Source organism: Rhinolophus sinicus, linkage group LG03 (assembly GCF_036562045.2).
Source record: "Rhinolophus sinicus isolate RSC01 linkage group LG03, ASM3656204v1, whole genome shotgun sequence".
In the NCBI taxonomy this organism is placed as follows: domain Eukaryota; kingdom Metazoa; phylum Chordata; class Mammalia; order Chiroptera; family Rhinolophidae; genus Rhinolophus; species Rhinolophus sinicus.
The window spans coordinates 72,748,268-72,770,343 of record NC_133753.1 but is presented as its reverse complement, the minus strand read 5'-3'; the positions used below and the strand labels follow the sequence as shown (position 1 = coordinate 72,770,343).

The 22,076-nt window shown below is 52.0% G+C and overlaps 2 protein-coding genes across 4 annotated transcripts; one reads left to right on the top strand and one right to left on the bottom strand.

The window, feature by feature from the left end:
• Nucleotides 1-519: 519 nt before the first annotated feature.
• PCK2 (phosphoenolpyruvate carboxykinase 2, mitochondrial) lies at nt 520-8,859 on the bottom strand. Its single transcript, XM_019714424.2, has 10 exons — nt 8,587-8,859; nt 6,293-6,538; nt 5,599-5,783; nt 5,308-5,511; nt 4,757-4,944; nt 4,284-4,446; nt 3,797-4,015; nt 1,764-1,901; nt 1,370-1,465; nt 520-1,171 (listed from the first exon to the last, which is right to left on the bottom strand). Exons 1-10 carry the CDS (start codon nt 8,613-8,615, stop codon nt 717-719), a joined length of 1,923 nt encoding a protein of 640 aa, XP_019569983.2. The 5' UTR covers nt 8,616-8,859; the 3' UTR covers nt 520-716.
• NRL (neural retina leucine zipper) lies at nt 8,650-20,980 on the top strand. Of its 3 annotated transcripts, XM_074328050.1 has the most exons (4): nt 8,679-8,766; nt 9,315-9,405; nt 18,255-18,662; nt 19,565-20,980. In XM_074328050.1, exons 3-4 carry the CDS (start codon nt 18,282-18,284, stop codon nt 19,895-19,897), a joined length of 714 nt encoding a protein of 237 aa, XP_074184151.1. In that variant the 5' UTR covers nt 8,679-8,766; nt 9,315-9,405; nt 18,255-18,281; the 3' UTR covers nt 19,898-20,980. The 3 variants fall into 3 exon arrangements, with proteins under 3 accessions (XP_019569996.2, XP_074184151.1, XP_019569995.2); XM_019714437.2 differs by lacking the exon at nt 9,315-9,405 and having other exon boundaries at nt 8,650-8,766; XM_019714436.2 differs by lacking the exons at nt 8,679-8,766; nt 9,315-9,405 and adding an exon at nt 9,433-11,765.
• Nucleotides 20,981-22,076: the final 1,096 nt, after the last annotated feature.

The window sequence follows — 22,076 nt, the reverse complement described above, 5'->3', positions numbered from 1 at the left end:
CTGTTTCCTCTTGGCTCTACTGTGTACTGTGTGACCTTGGGCAATTACTTGACTTTACTGTGCCTTTGTTTCTTCATCTGTAAAACGGTACCTGCCTCAAAGGGTTGTTTTGTAATGTGCTTAGAACAGTGCCTGGCACACAAAAGGTGCTATAGAAGTGTTAGCTGTCTTAATACTGAATAAACTTTTTTTAATGAATATTTTATGAGCCCCAACATGAGGCCAGGCAGGAGGAAGAACAGGTTTGAGAAATCAACAATGGACCACTTCACTGGAGAATGGGGTTATAGAGTGGGCAATCGAGAATTTTAGGTACTGAGCAGTTTGCAGAGGCTCTCATCTTTTTAAGACCTCAGGACACAGAGTATAGTGCCTTCTCTCAGCAATTCTTACTTAGATGGCCCCCTGATGGTAGAGCTGCCTGTGGGGCATCAGCAGCTTGGAGGGGCCGGAAAAAGATTGTGAAATTGGTGTTAGAGGAAAGCCTGTGGAGATAGGTGGGAAATGAAAACACAAGTGTTATGTAAAATAAATGAGTATCTCTTATTGGACAGCACATGAGGGAAGGCCTGTGGCCTGGTCTCACAGCACCCAGAAGATGTTAGTTATATCAAATTGGTCATATTTTCTGCAAGCCTGGTGGCTCTCCTATTCCTAGATGGGGGTGGAGGGTAGGGTGGTGCTGTGCTCTCGGGCTAGCCTGGAGCCTCAGGTTGTCACATTCTGCGCACACGTCCCTCCAAGGCCTCCAGCTCACCCAATACTTCTTTGGGCAGATCCTGGTTGACCTGCTCTGTCAGGTAGTTCCGAATATCACGAACCTCCTGTTCCCAGAAGTCCTTAGGGAGCGAGAACAGCTGAGTGGTGTCTACAGCTCCTAGGCCACTGAGATCCAAGGCGCCTTCCTTTGGCACCAGCCCGATGGGTGTCTCTTGGGCACTGTCCTGCCCATCTAGCCGCCGGCAGATCCAGTCTAGCACCCGAGCGTTCTCTCCAAAGCCTGGCCACAGGAAGCGGCCTGCCTCGTCCCGCCGGAACCAGTTGACATGGAAGATGCGTGGCAGCCGAGCCCCCTTGCGCCCCTCCATGCTCAGCCAGTGTTCTAGGTAGCGCCCAAAGTTGTAACCAAAAAAGGGCCGCATGGCAAATGGGTCATGCATGATGACCTTCCCTAGGGAGGGGAGAGGCTAGGTAAGGAATCTTCCTCTTTACTGGAAAAGAGAAGGGCACTCAGTATCCAGCTGGAGGACGTTCATGGTTCTGGAATATTCTTGGGGCAGGGTGAAAAGGGATTGGGGAAGGGCTGGGCAGGAGGGTCTGGCTCAGGAAGGGAGAGAAGAGGCCATGTGGACACATGGGAGGTGCTCACCTTTGTGTTCCGCCGCAGCAGTGGACTCAGAGCGCATGGCACTGCCCACAAACACTCCGTGGCGCCAGTTGAAGGCCTCATATACCAGGGGTACTCCTAGAACACCAGGGAACAGGGGCAGAGGCAGCCCTTTGCATTGGGCTCACTCCATCCTTTCTGGTGGTCTTGATTCCTAATCTCTTTCTCCTAGGACCTCAGCTGTCCTATTTTCAAATTCCATCCCACCCCGCCCCACCCCCAATTTTGTATTCTCCAGAGGACAGCTCTGGAAACGTACAGCTACAGTTGGCGATACAGGCTGAAGATCCCCAAGCTCTTAGTACAAGAGGCAGGTGGGCGCTGATACAGAGCCAGACCCTTTTCCAAGAAGGCATGGAACCCACACAATGTTTACCTTTGGGTCTGCGGCCTCCAAAGATGATGGCATCAATGGGGACACCTTCAGGGGCCTCCCAGGCGGGGTCCATGATGGGGCACTGGCGAGCCGGGGCACAAAAGCGAGAATTGGGATGTGCACAGGGCTCCTTGTCACCTGGCAGAGGAAATACAAATACTGTCACTTCCAAGGGCACATCTACCCCCAGTACACATGTTCATGTACTCTTGCACAATTTCTTTTTACCTCATCGGCTCCCTGCAACCTCGTGGGGTAGGGAGCAGGGAGTCAGGCCATCTCCCTTAAAATTTGGATAAATCAGGTCATTTATCCACAATGGTTCTGCCAGCTAAGCTATGTGAGAAAAGAGTGGGAGAGGAATTGGGCTTCAGCAGAGCACTAATGTTTATGCCAAACTATAGCCTTATGGCATTGACCAGTGCTCAAAAGAATGGGGTTAGATGTTGGCATAATTTCCCCCCCAGAAACAATTTATTTATGGGACTTTTATTTAAATAAATACTCAAACCTAAAGCAAAAACTGAGTCTGTGTGGTCAATATTTCAGACAATTGACTTTCCATCAGCAAATGGGGGAAATAGAATCTCTTGAGCCATCAAAATGCAAATAGGAATTGATTTTAAATCTAACAGAATTTTGGTGATTTCCCTGGGTCTGCCCAGTCCCTGATGGAATGATAAGCCTTGAAGAACTCAGACAAAGATATAACCTGGGCAGGCGTAACCTGAGGAACCCAGGTCATTTGGTCCCTTCAGGTGCCCTGGAGAGGGGCTGGGACCAAGTCAAGGGTAGATATATAAGGCACCATCATGGGTATCCCAAATGGACATGGTGCCTTCTCTACTGGAAGTTGCTGGTCAGACCTGGGGGTAAGGGAGTCAAAGCTGCCACCCTCTGTCTCCGTCCCGCCCCCCAGCTCCTGCCTCCACTCTCACATAAGAGCTATCCTTTATGCTTCTCCCTTGCACTTTTATCAGCCCCCAATTCAGGACGCTAGCACAGGGTGTTATTCTGGGAACTGAAGCTGGACACAACACACCCTAGTTATACCCCTGAATCCAGAGATGATGAAAGGGTTGGGGAATTAGCCTGTGGGGAAATATGAAAGTTTCTTGGACTTCTCAGTTGGGTAGGAAGGCTGAGGAGAGCTTAATGATGGTGTTGGAGAAAATAAAGGGTGATTAGATGAGGAGGGTGACTGCTAGGTCAGCCTGGAAAACTTGAATATAGGCTTCAGTGACCACAGGCCTCCCCCCCCCCCTTGCTCTTCTTTGCTCCCATCCCTCGGTCTCGGGGTTGTCTGACTGTCGAAGGCCACTGAAAGCTGAAGGTCCAGAGTGCAGGATTGGGGGAGGGGGGGGACTGTAAGGCACGGGGAGTAATGACAGGCTTGAGAAACTAGCTTCTAGGAGAGGCTAAAGAGCTGGTCGGATTCAGTTAGGAAGAAGGATTGCAGTATATGTGTTGGAGGGACAGGGGGAGGGGGAGGGTAACAATACTGACTTTTAGACAGTGGTCATTATACAGGGGGATAGTAGGAACCAAAGTGGCAAGAGGAGGGGCAGGGTTCGTCCTTTCCTAATATGTCAAACTTTATGGATTATACTTTGAGCCCTATTTTTTCTGTAATAATTTTCAAAACAGTTCTTTCTTTTTTTTCCTTTTTTTTTTTAACACTCGGCTTATATTTATTGAGGACTTACTAAGTATTTGGTACTGTGCTAAATCCTTTGCATGCATTTAATCGTCCAACAACTTTAAGAGATAGGTACTATAGTAATTACTCCCATTCAACTGATGGGGAACCTAAAGCTCAGGAGGTTAAGCAATTTAGCCAAGTCACAAAGCCAGTACTTGGTGGAGTTGGGACATGAACTGAGACCTTGCCTGGGGTTGGAAACTGCAAACATTCATAACTTCCTGTGCCTCCTGGAGGTCCTAGAACATGGCTGCGGGTTGTGGAGAAGGCTTTTACATCATCTAGATGCTGAGCCCTGCGGGCTGTGTCATGACTCCCCCACCCCACATACCAGGTTTCCAGGCCTTGCCCAGCCAGGAAGTGACGGTGACTCCAGGTGGGAGAGGTTGGTCAATGCCCTCCCAGTACACGCCGCCATCACTGGTCTCAGCCACGTTGGTGAAAAGAGTGTTACTCTGGATTGTGGCCATGGCATTGGGATTGGTGGTGGCAGAGGTACCAGGAGCCACCCCAAAGAAACCATTCTCAGGATTGATGGCCCGGAGTCGACCTGTTAGGAGGAGAAGTGCAAGAAAGGAAGGACCAAGCAGGAAAAGTTGAGGCGTGTAGCCGGGGAAGGTCCTGTGGTGCCCCTCCCTGCCCTGAGCTGGACCCTAGATCTGATGGGGAAGGCTTTGTGCTTCTGCCAGAAAGTTCAGGGCGAGGTTGGCTGTTTAGGAGAAGGTTCTTACGGACAAAGTTCACCAGGAGCAGTGGAGGGAAGACCCCTATTCTCTGGTAAGAGCCAGTACCAAGAGTATGATCCAAGGGCCACTCACCATCACTGTCGAACCTCATCCAGGCGATGTCGTCTCCCACACACTCCACCTTCCAGCCTGGCAGTGCTGGCCGCATCATGGCCAGGTTCGTCTTGCCACAGGCACTGGGGAAGGCAGCTGCCACATAGCGCTTCTTCCCTGCAGGGCTGGTGATACCCAGGATCTGCATATTGAGGAGAGAGAAAATAAGGAGGAGGTCACCAAAGGTCAGGGCATGGTCTTCATAGGAAGGACAGTGACAGATTAACAGAGAGGACTGATGTGTATTAACAGGTGTACCACCTTGCCACTAGGCCTGGGGTGGCGGCAAGGGGAAGCCCCACACATTCAGCAGCCTGGGGTCAAAGCTTCGGGCTTTGGGCAGTCTCTGCTCACTAGCCTGGCACCTGGTGGGAGGCAAGGCTGAGGCAGACTGGCCAGGCCCTGCCGCTGCCCTGACCCCCGCAGCTGCCCGATTCTCACCAGGCCCTCACCAGCATGTGCTCCGCCAGCCAGCCCTCATCCCGAGCCAGCCGAGAGGCGATGCGAAGGGCAAAGCACTTCTTGCCCAGCAGAGAGTTGCCACCATAGCCGCTGCCGAAGGAGACGATCTCCCGCTGGTCAGGCACGTGGCCAATCAGGGTTTTCTCTGGATTGCATGGCCACTGGCTCCCCGGCTCCCCTGGGGACAATGGTGTCATGGGGCTGCTGGCAGGGGCATCAGGAACTGGGGTGTCAGGGGTGGGAGGGATCAGGGGGTGGCAGGAGAGACACTTGGGAGCAGTGGTGCCAATGGATGGCTAAAGCCCCCCCGCCCCCCCCCCATAATATCCATTAGCTCCCATGCCCCTCATCTTGGACATGGATAATTGACCTTCTCAATCTTGTGCAAACTGCTCTGCAAACACAGCCTCATCCCCAGCCCAGACAGCTGCCTTGGATCTGTGGAATCAGGTGTCTCACCAATTAGGATGGGTAGGATTTGGTGTTCCCTCTGAGTACAAGCAGGCCTCTGTGTCCTCCCCTGTGCAGAACACCTGCTCACCTTGCCCAGTCAGGGGCTGGCCCACAGAGTGCAGACACTTGACAAAGTCACCATCTCCCAGGGCCTGAAGCACTGGCGTCCCCAGCCGGGTCATAATACGCATGCTTGCCACGACGTAGGCTGAGTCAGTGAGTTGCACGCCGATGCGTGACAGTGGGGAGCCCACGGGACCCATGCTGAATGGAAGCACGTACATGGTTCGGCCTATGGAGGGAAACGTCACCTGGATGAAGGGTTCCAACCTGTTTGTACCGTCAGTGCCCCTGATGTTTGTGTCCCTGCCCTGGTTACCCTGCATGCAGCCTGGAAATCTCTCATCCACAGCTTTTTGGAACTCAGCTGGGGACATCCAGTTGCCCAGCTGCCCACGGGCCCCACCAGCCGGGAGGGGCACTGTGTCCCGTTGAGAAGGAGTTACAATCACCGTCTTGCTCTCTACTCGTGCCACATCCTTGGGGTCTGTGCGGGCCAGCCAGCTGGGGGAAAAGGGATTATCAGGAAGATGGCAGCCAGCAGGTCTCCCTCATCCCCAGACCCACTCTTTCACATCCAACTTTGACCCTAGGTCTTCTGTTGACCTTTTTCCCCCATCTATTTGCACCTCAGTCGCTTCCTCCAGGTTTTGTCCCATCTAACGGGCCACATGTAGGCATGCTGATGTTATTGCAGGCTTCGCTCAGGCCCATGCTTAACTATGTATTTCCCTTGGCCCCCAGCTCTCTAAAGGCCCCCTCTTCCCCTGGCAAAAACTCCCTGAACTCATAAGAAAAAAAAAAGCAAAAGTTTTTATTTGTATCAGTTTCTTCACTTAAAATAAAAATACAGACTGCTTTCAGTAATTCCTGAATCTGTTTCCTCCAAAGCTCCCATTCTTGCTCATTCCATTGCATGGTCTAGATAAATCTGATTTTGTCTTGGTAAGGACAGAGTAGCCTTAGTTTAAGCAGCTGCCCCCATCCTATGGGTCGCTGGGCTCAGGGCTTACCAGTTATTGTACTTGGGGAGCTTTCGAATGAGTCCCTGCTGCTCCAGTAGGGTCAGTGTGGCAGTGTTCTCGGCCTCGGTCCCATCACAGATGTGGATGCCCTCTGGTCGGCACAGACGGGCACTGCGATCCACAAAGTCTCGAACTCCAGCAGGCAGCTGGCTCAGATCTCCATTGAGTACACGCAGGGTCTGGATGCTACGCCGTGAAGACCAGCCACAGGGGCTCAGCCCATGCCAGCTAAGCCTGTGAGAGAAGAAACAGAGAGGTAATGAACCAGGTGTTTTCATGGAGGATTGGCCAGACGAGGGGATAGGAAGCTGGGGAGCATGCTAAAACAGGTCTGGGTGCAGGCCCCATGAAGAGCAGGGTGAAGCAGGCATGTGGGATGGATTCAGGCCACATGTATCTTGTGGCCTTTATGAGGCTTAGTGAGGGTGTCTCCTGGTCAGCAAGGGACAGGTATTGCCAAATGAGCATAAAGCCTGTGTGGAGGTATATGTATATGCATGCTAATGCCATATGGGCTTGTCCAAGCCCATATTTAACTAGGTCTGATCAATGCTTAGAAATGAAGAGATGCCCTAAGGCCCAAAAGTCAACAAACTGTGCCTAGGTGACAGCTTCATATGTCTGGTGTTTGAAGCTCTCATTTCTGTTCTTTCCATTCTCAAGTCTAGTTTCTAAGTTAAAAAGGCAGCTGTTTTTACTTTTTTCTTCTTCTGGTGTGTATGCTGTAAGACTGTGAAAACCTCAGCAAAGGGATTAAGGCTCTTGCCTGGAGAGTAGGTAATTGGATGTTGGGGTTCTAGGCATCAGATCTGCTGCGGCCTACCTGGGCCAACAGGAGTGCAAAAAAAATGTTGCCATTGGGTAGGTACTTTTGAACTGTGTGGAAGGCTGACTATTGAGGAATGTCACTGACTGGGGTTCATGCCCAGATTCCTAGGAGGGCAGGGTCCCTGTTGTCTGTCCCTGTATACGTGTGGGAGAGGGAGAAGCAGGGTCTGTTCTCATTGGTTTGGACCCAGGGTAGAGTAAGCCAGAGAAAGCAAAGGTCAGGAGAGGGAAGTTGCCCTCCTCCTGTACAGGGAGGCATAGTAAACTGCCCCATACACCTAGGACCACATGGTCCTGTCCCTTCCCTGTGGGTGTTGGTGGTAGCGTGCAACATCAGATTGCAGGAAGCTCAAACTCGGAGGGTGTAAGCCTGGGGAAGGCAGAAAGCTCAGACCAAGGATGTAGGACCAAGGATGTAGGAGATGGAGCCTGGCTGGAGTGGGAGCTGAGGTGGCTTCCACTGGGCAGAGTGGGACAGAAACCCAGTATGGCCCCAGGGGCAGAGGAGGAGGGCTCCTGGGACTTGGATCTGCTCTTGCCTCAGAGAGAAGTTTTCCCTGAGTACTAATTTTAAAGGTACAATCTTGGGGACATCCTCTCTCCCATGGGGGAGCCTGGCTCAGGAAATCTCTGGGGAAGCTCCACTACTCTCCTCCAGTCCCCTAAGCGGCACCTTCTCCTTTTCCTCTGCTCCAGAGACCACCCACAAGGGCTGGCCAAGTGGAAACAGCTGTGGGAGAAATATGGGGTCAGCTCAGACTCTGGGACAAAAGCAGGGGAGAAGGGAGGCTACAGAGGTAAGACAGGAAGGTGTGAAAAGTGGGAGAGGGAAGACAAATAGGGCCTAGGGTTTCCCGTTCTAGAGCGGGGAGAAAACAGCAGTAGAAGAACTGAAGGCAACTTGGTCCCCTCCTCCACCTCGCTTCCTTCCTTCCCCTGGCCCCAGGTCCTTCTGGCTGTGTCAGGCTTCCCTCCAGGTTCCAGTCCGGAGGAGGCTGGGTAATGGATGTTTACATTCTACCTTCTTTAGGGAGCTCCGAGTTCAATCCCCAGGGCTCATGCACCCTTGACCCCAGGGCCCTACCGCTTCTCATTGCAACTGGGGCACAAGAGTTACATCTGGAAAGGAAAGGCGGAGGGCTGGGTTCAGCAGGGGCGAGCTAGGAGGGGGACGGAAGTTCTGAGAGTGGCAGATAGAGACGTCGCCGTTGCAGACCAGCAAAGCAGGGAGGGGGAGGAGAGGACGGAAACGAAGAGACCTGGAGCAACTGGGGCTGCCCCTGATCTCCCGCGGGATTCGCGGCCCGAGAGGCTCCGAATCGAGAAACATTCGTCCCCGATCCGCTGCCTCCTCGGATGGGAAGCCAGGCGGAGGCGGGCAAGCAGGAGAGCGCAGCTGGCAGCCCCGAGGGGGCGAGCGCTGCAGAATGTGCCCCGGGCTGGGGGTCACTCACCGCAGGCCTGGACGGTACACAGCGGCCATGGCACCTGGGCGGGGGCTGCGGGATGGCCACGAGGACGGAACCGAGCCAGGGAGATATGGAAGGCAGGGAAGGGGAGAGCGCGGCGAAACGGCGAAGTCGAGAAGCGAGAGGGAGCTAACACTGGGCGGGAGGCGCTTAAAAAGGAGGCGGGTAAGCAGACACAGGGCGGGACCTAGCAGGGCCGGCGCGACCCTCTCTCCGCCCGGCCAGCATGGCGACTTTCCCCGGTCCTGACGCTCCAGGTCCCCAGCCCGCCCAGCCACCGCCCCACCCTCTGCATCCTAGCCCCCAAACCCATCTCTCCCATTGGGGGACTGGGTCTTCTCGAGGCCCCTCCCCCGCCCCCGCCCCGCCTCGGCCACTGCACATGATGTAACTTTGAGGACAGTTGCTACTGGGAGATAGTGACTGGAAACATTAGGTGGCAAACAAGCTAAGGACGAAGGCCGAGGCCATGGGCAGGATCCCGCAGGGGCTGGAAGTCTAGAAGCGGGGGTGGGCGGGTGGGAGGGTGTTGGGCATTACCTTTCCCCTTCTTCCTGGGGACTGGGCACTCAGAGCCCCAGGCGTTTCTGTTTTCCAGGGCCCCAATGCTAAGGTCTTTCAGTCCCCTAATTCCTAAATCCTTGTTTCTTCTCCCCCTGATGAGGACTCCCTTCTGCCTTATCATGAAACAGTGGTGTCTTTCCACCCCACAGTCTCTTCTTTGGGTCTCTGCCCTGGTCATTCTCTCCATATTCCCCTGGAGGACTCATCTGCCCCAACCAACCACCACCAAAAAGTCCTCAGGTAATTTCTCAAGATATATCTCCATCCAGTTCTCTTCCACTTGAAACCACTGGGTATCACCCCAAATACCACAGTGTCTCAAACTCAACATATCTATGGGAGGCATCTAGCCAGTATCCACTCCCCATTTCTGGTAATAGCACCCTCATGCTCCTTTGGGGAACCACCTCCTCAGTCTGTGTGGTCATGTGGGTCTCCTGGGGCAGGTTCTCAGCTTGGCCAATTTGTGTGTTTCTTGTTGGGAAAGTTCAGGGAGTGACATGAGGTTCCTCTCGGGGGCTTTTCCTGTAGACTTTCAGAGTGAACTCTCATCTTGCTGGGCTTGCTGAGCTGGTAGAATATAAGCCTGGAGCTGCTGGGTGTCAGTTTGGCATTGCAAAGCAGGAATCTGCTTTCACTGCGCTGGAACATAGTGAGACAATGAGAGCTGGCCTGCAGCCTTGGGCTTGCTGCTGGTCCTCCTCTCTTCCACCCAGGCTCCATCCTGCACTCAGCTTCATGTGGGACTCTTCCCTCCAGTCCCTACATCCAAACTCTGTCCACACCTACCCCATCGCAAACAACTGCCACGCTTTGGGCCTAAAGGTGTGCACACTGGTGGCAGCCTAGTCAACCTGCCGAAGGTCATCATCTCTTCCATCATCCTGCACCTGCTTTCATGGTGCCCCATCTCAGTGAATGGCCCCACCATCTAGCTGGTTGCCCCAGAGCAACCTGAATTGGTCTAGACTATTCCTTTTTTATCCTCCATAGCCAACCAGACACCAGGACCTTTGGATTTGTACTTCACAATTATCTCTCAAATCTGTGTCTATCCCCATGGCCACTGCCTTAGTTCAGGGCTTACCGTATCTCTCACCTGGCTTTAGGTGATAGCTTCCAAGCCACCTCTTGGCTTCCTGCTTCTCCAAATGCCACCCCCTTTCCCTCCTACCAAGCTACCCTGCAAATTCTGCACCTAAGTTCATGTTAGGGAGTTAAGAGAGAGGGATGATGTTTATTGTGTAGATACTAGGTGCCAGGCTCTGTGCCAGTAGCTTTACATGCATAATCTCATTCAGTTTCACAACAATCCTATTTTACAGATGTGGACACTGAAGCTTAGAGAGGTTAAGTCATTTGCTCAAAGTTACACAGCCGGGCAGCTTAAGAAATGAATCTAAATCCAAATCTGACTCTAATTACCAAGTTGTTTTTTCCCCCTGCAGGACTTTGATTTTGTCCCTTTGATTTATCATTTAAAAAGGTACGTACAGGGCTGGCCCGGTGGCTCAGGTAGTTGGAGCGCTATGCTCCTAACACTGAGATGGCTGGTTCGATTCCCACATGGGCTAGTGAGCTGCGCCCTCTATAGCTAAGATTGTGGAACAACGGCTCTTTGAGCTGCCGCTGGCTGCCCCTGGCTGCTGTGTGTTGCGTGGGCTACCATGTGCTGCCAGGAGTGACCAGTGGCCAGCGTGAGCTGCTGTGAGCAGCCAACTGACCTGCGACCGACTGCCTCAGTGGAGGGGAGCACAAGGCTCATAATACCAGCATGGGCCAGGGAACTGTGTCCTACACAACTAGATTGAGAAACAATGGCTTGAACCAGAGTGGGGGTGGGGGAGGCAGAAGAAGGGGAAAAAAGGAAAAAAAAAAAGTAAGAACATATCCCTTTCAGGTTGGTCCCTTCAAGGCTTCCTATCACATGGCAATCGATGTCCTTTATAATCTGTTTGCTTTTTATCCAACATTATCACCCCGTCTCCTTACTTGCTGCCTTTTGCCTACATACCAAGCTCTGCAGTTTCCAGAGCACGTCTGTGAACCCTTTCTGCCCTTTGGACTTAAACACCACCTCCTACATGGAGTCAGTTTGCCCCTTAGAATTAACATCTGTCTCATTTCTGTTGGTTTTATAGTGTGTACATACCTATACTTTTGCACTTATCACACTTTATTTAGTTGTTTTTGTATCTCTGTAATGCTCACTAGAGTATTAGCTCCTTGAGAGAAAAATCCAAATTTTAGTCTTGTTTTTATCCTAGCTACTAGCAGAATCTGGCCTATAATAGGTACTTAATAAACATTGCTTAAATGAAAGAATGAACAAGTCCCATGTTTCTGAATCGCTCCCCTGCCCCCATTCCTTCCTTCCTTAACTTTGAGCAGACTGAGCAAAGAGCTCCCATGAGGTTTTCCTTGCACTGCTGATTCCCCTTCTCTACCACATACTTTGTTCAGGTCCCTGGCACTCCGGGAAGCTTGGCCCACCAGCTGGCCCAATGTCCATGGTGCACCACCAGGGGGCAGGGTGTGATCAGCCTTGGCTCTGGTCGGCATTTACTTCTTCCCAGGGCGGTGGGGGCAGGAATAGGAGGGTAAGAGATGGGGTGGAGCAGGGTGGGAGGTGGGGGGTGGGGGGGTTGGGGGGGTTGAGGTGGGGGGTGGAGTGGTGGTGTGGTGGGGTGGTGGTGGTGGTGGTAGTGGGGGTGGTGGGGGATGTGTGTGTGTGTGTGTGTGTGGGGTGTGGGGGTGTTGGATGTCTCACAGACCCCCTGTAGTATAGTGGATGATGTGATGTGTTGCCCAGATCCCCCCTTCAGGACGTGGTGCTCACTGTCGCAGCCACTGAATGTTGGCTGCTGAAGGCTCACAGGTGAATGCTGCCTCCCCTGAGCACTACCTGTGGCTGAAGGGACCTGCCTCACCAAATGCATTGCGCCTTTCCTGGGATAGGACTTGTTGATGTAGGGTTACAAAGGCCTAGCCTCGTTGCCTCAGTTTGAAACAACTCTGAAGGTCCGTCCCAGCTGCAGAGCTCCTATGGGATTATTTCCACTTTTCCCTCTGCCATCCTGTTTCTCTCACTCCCTTTGAAATTCTTCCCCGACATTCAGATTATTTATCAGCATCAGTGAATTTCATATTTGATTTTTAAAGACATTAACATATGACTTAAAAATACCATATGCAATCAGTGTTTCAAATAAAGGGGTGCAATGCTGTTCAAAAAAAAAAAAAAAGAAAAGAAATTCTTCCCCAATAAACCACCTATACACAAGTTTCCATCTCAGTTTGTTTCCAGTTTAAGATATCCCCCAAACTCAACTTGCATACTGCGTTAGCCTCCTTATCTGATTCTGATTCCATTTTCGCCCTCCACACTAAGTCCAAAGTGATCTTTTTAAATACAATCTGATCACGTCACGTCCCTGCTGGAAATCCTTCGGTAACTTCTCACTTCTCTTAGAATAAAGCCCACATCTTAAACTTGGCCTACAAGGCTCTGCATGACCTGGGTCCTGCAGACTTCACCCTCCCCTACCACCATTCTTCCCACCTTTCCTGGTTTCTACTCTCTGGCTCCATTGGTCTTTTTTCAGTTTTGTGAACATTTCCACCTCTTTCCTGCCCAGAGCCTTTGTATATTTTGTTCCTGCAGCTTGCAATCCCCACCTTCTTGACACCTCCAGGCATGGTCACTTCTTACTCACCTGACCTGTCCCAGTTTATTGTGACTTTCTTAGGCAGGCTGTCCCCACTGTGCCACCTCCTCCCATCCCCCACATTAGATTAGATCTTCATGAAATAAACTCTCATAGCACCCCATCTTTCTCTTTCATAGCACTGATCTGTTAGAATGGTTTGTTTTCAGGTAGGCACATCCCTAACATATAGGGCCTGGGGCAAGAGTACAGATAGAAGCTCACAAATCTTGTGTTAAATATTTAAAATGTATACCTCAAGCTAGCAAACTGTTAAATATGCTCTATTCTTCTACCTTGATAAATATATACATAATGGTGTAGAATTTGGTTCAAATTTGGGTTCAAATTTGGATTTTGCTTGGAATCCTCAGGATCTCACAGCAGAATGTGGTGATAGGGGAGAGGCGGCTTTCTGCCACTGGCCCTCAGGCTCACTGCTTTTTCCACCCCTGATACCATCTTGTACTGAGAGGGGCCTCATGTGCATGCATGTGGACCTCTCTGTCTACACATCCCAATTCTGTCCACAGCCTCCTGCAAACAGCTGCCTTGGCCACCCATTGGGTGTAGGGATGTGTGTATGGGTCGTGTGGTTTATCCTTTGGAGGGCAAACCCAGGGGAGAGGTCCATGTAGGCCCTAGAAGTGGGCTTGGAGTCCTTTGGGCAGGGAATTCCTAGGTATCTGGAGTATGGGCCAGAAAGTGATTGGGGGTACGGGCAGAAGAGGCCTGGACTTCTCACTCCGTGGGACAGAGCCAGAAGAGGGCCAGAGTGGAGCCTTCCAAAGCATAGGGCCCAGAGCAGGGGCCACCAATATACTGATGTTTCTATTTCATCAGTCTATTAGGTCCATAAAGGCAGGGCTGGTGTCACTTTGATTTACTGAGGTGTCCCTAATGACTAGCACAGTGCCTGGGGCAGAGTAGATGTTTAATAAGTATCCATCCAATGAATGTACAAGGCAGACCAGGAAGACGTTTGAAGATTTGGATCCATCCTGATGATCTAGATACGAAAATACAGAACTAGGAACGAAAATTAATCTTACAGGGCTCCAAAAATGGATGCAGCACAGAGGAGAGAGTGACAGCATCCTGGATTACTGCCTCTGTCTCCTCTCTTCCCTTCCTCTTTGCTCTCCACCTCTGCAGGCCCTTTGCCTACTTGGCCCTACTTTGCCCATGGTCCAGCATCCCTCTGTCCATATCTTTCTACCTTTTTATCCTTTGGCCACTGTTCTTTCTCTGTGACCTGACTATCTATCTGTCTATTCCTCTGTATTTATTTTTAGTTCTTGGTCCTCAATGTTGCTTTCCTTTTTTTTTTTTTTTTTCTTCTACCACTTTTGCTCTTCTAGTCCTTTGCTCCCACCACCTCTCTTGTTACTCTTACTCCCTTCTTAGTTCCCTCCCAGAGCCTTCCTCTCTATTTTAGTGCCCCATGGACCTTTTCCCAAGTCTTCCATGTGCCGACGTCCGTCTGTCTCCTTAAGCCCCTGCCCTCTAACCGAGGTCTGTACCCACTGACTCCTTAGATAAGTCTTTTTGCTTCCCTTTTTCTGTTCTGTCATTCCTAGAGTCTACCTGGCTTCGTCTTTTTCATCCCCTTTTCTCTGTCCCCAGATGTCCTTGAATCAGTCCGTCTCAGCATTCACCCCCTCACCTCCCCACAGAAGACCCATTAACTACCACCGGGTACCCAGTGGCTGCTGGTAGTCTCTTTTCTCTGTGCCATTCATCCTTTCCCCTGGCCCAGACCTCAGTCCCAGACTCGTTTCCCTGGTCAGTGGCCCCTGGTCTGAACCCCTAGTGGCTCAACTTGCTTGAGCTTGTTTAGTCTGACTCCTTTAGCTGGTTAGCAGCTTAGCCCTCCCACCTCTCCTTTGAGTCCTCCAGTAAACAAGAGGATCAGGGCAAACCTGACAGCTGCTGGAGGGTGGGGGTGGGGTGGGGGGACGTGTCTGGCCCGGCCCGATTGGGCATGAAAAAAGGGCTGCATTCAATACTTCCTAGTCTTTATTCAACTAGGGAAATTCTGGGGTCTCTTTCCTGGCTGCCATACAGCTACATTCCATGGGCATGTGTGTGGGGTTCCCTGTCTCCATTATCCCCATTCCCATTTTGTGGCTTTGTTTCCAGGCCTTGGGCTTCCTGATTCTTCTACAAAAACAACAGCAGATCATGGCAATCACACTGAGAAACCCTTCTTGAATAATGATAATGGTCTCTGCTCCACAAAATGGAGGCTAGGTGTAGGAAGAGAGAGATGTCATCTGATCTAGGTCTTCTTATATGTATATAGAGAACATGGCAGGAGATACCATACACAAACACACACCAAGGGAAGCTGAGTTGACTGTAGGCATTCTGTAGCCCAGGGTTTATTAAAACACAGATTTCTACCCCATCTCATCCGTAGAGTTTCTGATTCAGTAGATTTGAAGTGAGGCCAGAGAATTTGCATTTCTAACAAGTTCCTAGGTGATGCTGCTGGGCCACAGTTTGAGAACCACTGTCTTAGAGTCTATGACTCTCCCACTTTTTCCACCCAACACCTAAGGCTGGGACCAGGTTAATTTTTATAACTGATGATCCTTGGGGCTGATGGACACCCAGGTCTCTCTCTGGGTTGGGAAAGAAGACCTGTTAACGCCATGGGAGACGTTGGGTGTCCTCCGTAGGTAGAGAAGAGTCTTTAACTCTTGGGAGTTCTGTTCTGGCACAGACCCTATTTAAACAGCTTCAGACAGGTTTAAACATTTTCTGGGCTAATTCCTAGTATCCCTGTTCCGACTTCTACTTGGGGATGATAGCTCTAAGAGGTGTTAGGGGATTAAGCTGAAAATGTAGGTCACCCCTTGGCCATCTGGGAATCAGGATGAGTGAGAGAGGAAGAGAGAGGGACAGAGAAACACACAGGGAAAAGATGAGAGGAAGCAGAGGGCACATGAGGGCACTTACAAAAGTCTCAGATGGATTGATGGTGATTAGATTTCAGTGTCCCACAGTGGCCCGGAAGGAAGAAGCAGAATTTCCCATTCTCCCTTCTCCAACTTTCCTAAGCTGGGCTGTGTCTGTCCTGGGGCTGGGTCAACGAGAGTGGGAGGGGCTGCGGATTGGATGGTCAAGTCCGGGAGATTCACCATGGGGAGGGTGGCCTCTCTCTGATGTGATAGTTATGAGGGTCATGAGGCTAGATACAGTAGGAGTGAGGCAGGGGCAGAAATGTGAGGATTTCTGGAAATAGGAGACACTCAACAGGCCAGGTGAGAGGGTGTTTGGGAGAGCTTGTACTCCCCCAAAATACGGGGCTGCAGGGACTTAGAGGGTGAGGGCGCTGGGAGCTTGTTTGGCTCTCTTTTCTAGTCCCATACTTTCAGTCACCGAGGGCTGAGGGTTGTGTTCACACGAGGGTAGTGGTCTATACCGGGAAGTTGAGCACGTGTGAGTCAGACCATCAGTGAGGGGCTTTGTTAGGGAAGATGCCCCTTTTCCTTCTTTGAAAACAGGCATACTTGTCCTTTCCTCTTGTTTACTCCAACCCCCCAGGCCAATGAGATAGGCAAATGATCCCCTTACCTCATTGGCTGGACGCCTAAGGACCACAGATGACCTCAGAGAGCTGGCCCTTTAAGAGTGCCCTGTGGGCTCTGTGCCCACAGCCCCTTGTTCTGAGCACAGGGGCACCAAGCCCTCTTCAATGGGGCCTCCAGTCTCTGGGGAAGCTGTGCCTGCCTGGCTCTGATACTGACCACACCATCTCTGTCATCCCTTAAGTGAGTATGTCCTGGGCCTACCTGGGTTCCGGGTCTCTAACCTAGAGCCTCCTCCTCCGACACCTGCCGTCTACTCTCTGTTGTCTATTTTCAGGAATCTTCACACTTCTGTCCTCTGCCCCACTCCCACTCTGACTGGCTTTATGTCCCTCACTGCTATCACATCAGAAAGATAAACAAGCTTCCTCACTTATCTCTTCATCCAATTCTCTCTGGACACCTCTGTCAGTGTTTCACCATCTCCTCACAGCCAAGGACCAGCTTCTTCAATCTGTGTCTTTGTTCCCATCCCCTCTGTCCTCTCAACGGTGAAGGGCTCAATAGATAAGGCAACAACCCTTCCCTGGGACAGAAAGAGAGAAAGGCCTTGTCCTTCCTCCCACCTCTCTGGGCAGAGCCTGGGGGTCTGAAATGTGGTTGGAAAGAGGGCTCCTTAGGCTTGGGGCATCAAGATGGAGCCAAACTCTAAGCCTTGGGATGAGTACCTCGTACTTTACCACTTCTGGGGTTGGGGGGACTGCTACTGGAACAGGGAGCTGAGCTAGGGCTTGGGGCTTCCAGGCTGGGAAAACTCCCCAAGGTCATCTAGTCAGCGGTTCCTCAGGTGAGCCCATGCTCCATGGTTGATAATAGGGAGGAGAGTTCCTTGGTGACATAAGTTTGGGACACTCTGTGTTGAAGCTGAACAGATGGTTTGCTGAAGAATTTCTCAGATTAATATGCTGCTGTGTTTTGTGAATGTGCAAAAGGTGGGGATGGGAGGCAGCATTTCTCAAAGTTATCTGAGCACAGCCCTCTTCTTGGGTATTTCTCAGACTTAGTGTTTCATAGAACACTCTTTGGGAAACGTTAAAGTATAACTACCTTCTTTGAAAAGAAGGGGAAACTGGGGTCTGAAAGGGGAAGATGATCTGCTCAAGGGGGTTCTGAATAGAAGGAGGGAAACCAATCTTGGTTGGTTCCCCTTGGAGAGATTGGCCTTGGGGAAAGATGGTCATTACTCAGTCTTGATCTTTATAGAACTAATTCTTGGACCTTTCTTTTTACCTTGGAAAGTCTCACTCATATAAAAGGGATTAGTTGATTGATAAATCCATAGAACAGATGTGTACGAAGGGTCTTCTGTGTACAAGGCATTGGCCTGGGTGCTCTGAGAGAGAGGTGTAATACTAGCACGTTATCCTTATATATTAAAATTCACAGCATACATGCCTTCCCATTGTCCTAAAATATACTTTGTCATGGTTAATTAAGCAAAATTTTTTAATTGCTTGGAAATGGAATGATGCCTCTTGAGATGACACAGCGGCTCAGCATGTCCCAGCACTAGAGTTGGAGCATTGCCATGTTCCTCTTGTTTGTCATAGATCTCAAAGGCACCTCGTGTGCTAGCCTCTTCCTCAGTCAGGCCTTTAAGCTGCTTGCCCTTGACCAGGAGCCCCCGCCATCTGAAAAGTTGGCCCCTAGCCCAGAGGTGACTATGCAGGGAACAGGGCTGCACCATCACCCCAGCTTTCCAGAATTCAGGCTTCTTGGCCTTTGGGGGAGCAGGTTTTGGTGAAGGCAGCCTCTAGGTGCTCCAAACCTCTCCTCTTTTTTGCAGGTGTTCCCCTCCTAATCCAGCCCCAGAATGGCACTGCCTCCTACCCCCCTGGCCATGGAATATGTCAATGACTTTGATTTGATGAAGTTTGAGGTAAAGCGGGAACCTTCGGAGAGGCGATCTGGCCCCTCCACAGCCTCACTGGGCTCCACACCCTACAGCTCAGTGCCTCCTTCACCCACCTTCAGTGAGCCAGGCATGGTGGGGGCCACTGAGGGCCCCCGGCCAGGCCTGGAAGAGTTGTACTGGCTGGCCACCCTGCAGCAGCAGCTGGGGGCTGGGGAGACGCTGGGGCTGAGTCCTGAGGAGGCTGTGGAACTGCTACAGGGTCAGGGCCCAGTGCCTGTTGAGGGGCCCCGTAGCTACTACCCAGGGAGCCCAGAGGACACAGGAGCCCCGCATGCCCAGGTGAGTGATCAGTGAGCTGGGCCGAGGGGAAGCCATGTGAGGGAGGAAGGAGAGGTCCCGGACTGGGAAAGAGATACAGGGCCTGAGAAGGGAAGAAAGGCCCTTGAAAGAAATCAGATCGAGGAAACTACGTTCTGCTCTCCCCCTTCTTTTACAAAACGAAGAAAAATGAATAGGCTGAACCAGGAGGAAGAGGGAGAAGATAAGGTTAGAAGAGGACAGAAAGGGGAGAGTTGAAAATTAAAGGGCATTGCGGAGCAGGAGATTACGGGAAGCTAGATATACACCGTGCGTGGGAAGCAGGGAAAGGGTTGTGCATGGAATGGAGCGGAGTTAAGACTATGGGAACCGGATTGAGGTTGGCCTTTTCAAGACTTCGTGCTTGCCCTGCCCCCAACCTTCTCAGAAAGGATTGGGACTCATCCTATTAATTATAGACACAGATGGGGGTGTCGAGGGCATTAGGATAAAATCCAAATCCTTTGAGGGTCACAGGGTTGCGGCCTTCAGCACAGAGGTGCTGGAGCTAGGTGCGTTGGAGGGGCGGGGTGAATCTGGAGGCAAGTCCATTAGACACACGTGAGCCTGGGTGCTAAGGACCACTCAGGGGCGGAGCGGGGTTCAGGTGCGCGATTGGCTTGCCTGACCGTGGGAGGCGGGGCCTGAAGCGCCGGACAGGCCCAAAAGGGCACCAGTTCCCTGGCAAGGACCCATGGGGCCCATCAGCATTGGGACCTGCGGTTAGGTCAGGATTGAGAGATAGATTCAGTGGGAGGGCGGGCATTCAGGTAAAGGCATGAGCAGGGGGCGGGGCCTTCGGGGGTGGGGTCTGACTTCCCGACTTGAGAGCCGAGCCCCGCGAAAACCCGCGCTGATTCGGTCTCTGCCGGTTCCCTCTGCAGCTAGCGGTGCGGTTTTCTGACGCGGCGCTGGTGTCGATGTCTGTGCGGGAGCTAAACCGACAGCTGCGGGGCTGCGGGCGCGAAGAGGCACTGCGGCTGAAGCAGAGGCGCCGCACGCTGAAGAACCGCGGATACGCGCAGGCCTGTCGCTCCAAGCGGCTGCAGCAACGGCGTGGGCTGGAGGCCGAACGCGCCCGCCTGGCAGCCCAGCTGGACGCGCTGCGGGCGGAGGTGGCCCGCCTGGCCAGGGAGCGCGACCTCTACAAGGCTCGCTGTGACCGGCTGGTCTCCAGCGGCCCCGGGTCGGGGGACCACGCCCACTTCTTCCTCTGAGACGCTGGGGGCCGTGGAGTGGTGGAGTAGGTGGGTGGGGGGCACCACCCAGGAGGCGGCTGTACCATTCACCAGATGGTTACTGAGCGCCTTCTGGTGCCAGACACTCCGTTGTATGACCACACCAATATTCGCAAACTTCCTGGACCCTTAAGGCATACTCTGAGGTTGGATGCTGGTCATTTTCTGAGAGAGGGGTCCCCCTGCCCTTATGGCAGGCCGTGCTCAAACCCTCCACTTTCTGCCCCACCCCACATGACCAGGATACTGAGCTCTACAGGAGCCAGTGCCAGGCACTGTGCGGGGGTGGGGGTGGGGTGGAGGGCGTGGATGATGGCTGTCCATGACACATAAATGGGAGGTGAGGGAGTGACGCAGCTCCCCTTCAGTTTAGATTTTAATTCAAGGTTTTCAACCTATAGTGCATTGGGTGGTAATTAGCAATAATTGCTGTGTTTTTTTGTGTGTGTTTTTTTGAGGCTGGTAACATCCCCATTCAGGACTATTGCATTTTCAATACTTCAATTCCCAGTAGCAAGACAGACTAGGAAGTCTATCCCATAGGCTTTCTTCCTACCTAACCCAGTGGCCTCCAGGGCCCAGAGAAGCCAAGGTCCAAGGAGCTCTGGGGGTGGTTGGTGTAGGCTGGTGTGAGAGGATCCTGGGCAGGAGTCTGGAGATCTGGGTGCTAGTCCCACTCTGCCACAGGATACTGGTGTCACCTTGAACATATTACCTGCTCCCTGGATCTCGGTTACCTCATCTAATTCTCGTTTGGATTGGATGACTTCTGACACCTTTCCAGTTATGGCATTTCCTTAATGTGGGAATCCAGTGGTCTCCCCAAGACAATCTCACCAAAGGGACTTCCTGTCCTGCTCCAGCTTCCTGGTTACAGCCTAGGCCGTGGAGGAGCCCTTGCACTGGTAATCTGCTGCTCCCTCCGGGCTGCCTTGAGCTACAGACCTGCATAGGGTACCCCTACCTCCTGCCTCTCTGAGGGCTGAGGTAAGACTTTCCCCAGCATGAAAAATAGCTGACAGAGTGCAGCTTTTCTGAATTAAACTTGAAGTCCAGGCAGAACTTTACGCTATTGGCTAAATGTTCTTGCAATTTAAGAAGTGTTCATTCTTTATCCTTGTTCCGTGTGTGTGTGTGTGTGTGTGTGTGTGTGTGTGTGTGTGTGTATGGGGGGAGAGAGAGAGAGAGAGAGAGAGAGAGAGAGAGAGAGAGACAGCAGTGACCAGGCCAGGTCTGTCTATAGCTATCTATCCTGAGGTCTCACAGTTGCCATGGTAATCCAGCTCTCTGATCCAGCAGCCTATGGTGAGAGTGGGTGGGGGATCTGGGCAGAGCAGAGCCATTGAACTGGGAGCAGCAACCTCACCAGTCACTGTCATGGGTCCTCTAAGGGATATAATAAATGGGGAGAAGCAGTCAGGTGTGGGGGAAGAGGTTCCCATATGTCTCTCTTCCTTTCTGCCCCCTCTATCTGCCCCCTTCCCAGCTGTCTCTTCTCATCCCCGTTCTTGTTCCCTCCTCCCCCTCCTCTAGCCCAGCTTGTCCCTCCTCCACGCAGGAGCCTACAATGGGAGGCCTCTCCTCCATCTCCCCCCAAATTTGTTTATTTTCTCTCTCCCCTTCCCACCGCTGGCTATTGGCTATTGGCTACCCTCTCTGGCTGTGGCTGGCTCGCAGCACCTTTAGCCTCTCTTCCTTTATCCTCTTTCACATGCATCACTGAAGGGAGAGGCTGGGGCAGGGAGTGTCCCTCCAGGAGTCCAGCTCTTCTTCCCTCATTCTATATCTCACCTGTGTTCTCGCCTGCTCTCTGGAGCTGTAGTCCAGACTCACTACTGCTCTTGTATACCTTCCTTAACTGGCTGAGGCCCTGCATGGCACACACATGGGCAGAGATGCCCATCCACAGGCACCTACACCTGTACACACAATCAGACATGTATACATACACCTGGGTCACAAGAGGAGGGTCACACAGATGATACACTCCACACAGAAGGTGCACACTAGTGAATAAGAGTGTGGGCACTTTAGTCAGATGTGTCTGGTCTCAAGTTCCAGGCCTACCAGTTCTTTGGCTAAACAATAGTGTATGCTGCTATTTCCGTGTTTCTCCGAAAATAAGACCAACCCGAAAATAAGCCCCAGTTAAGATCGT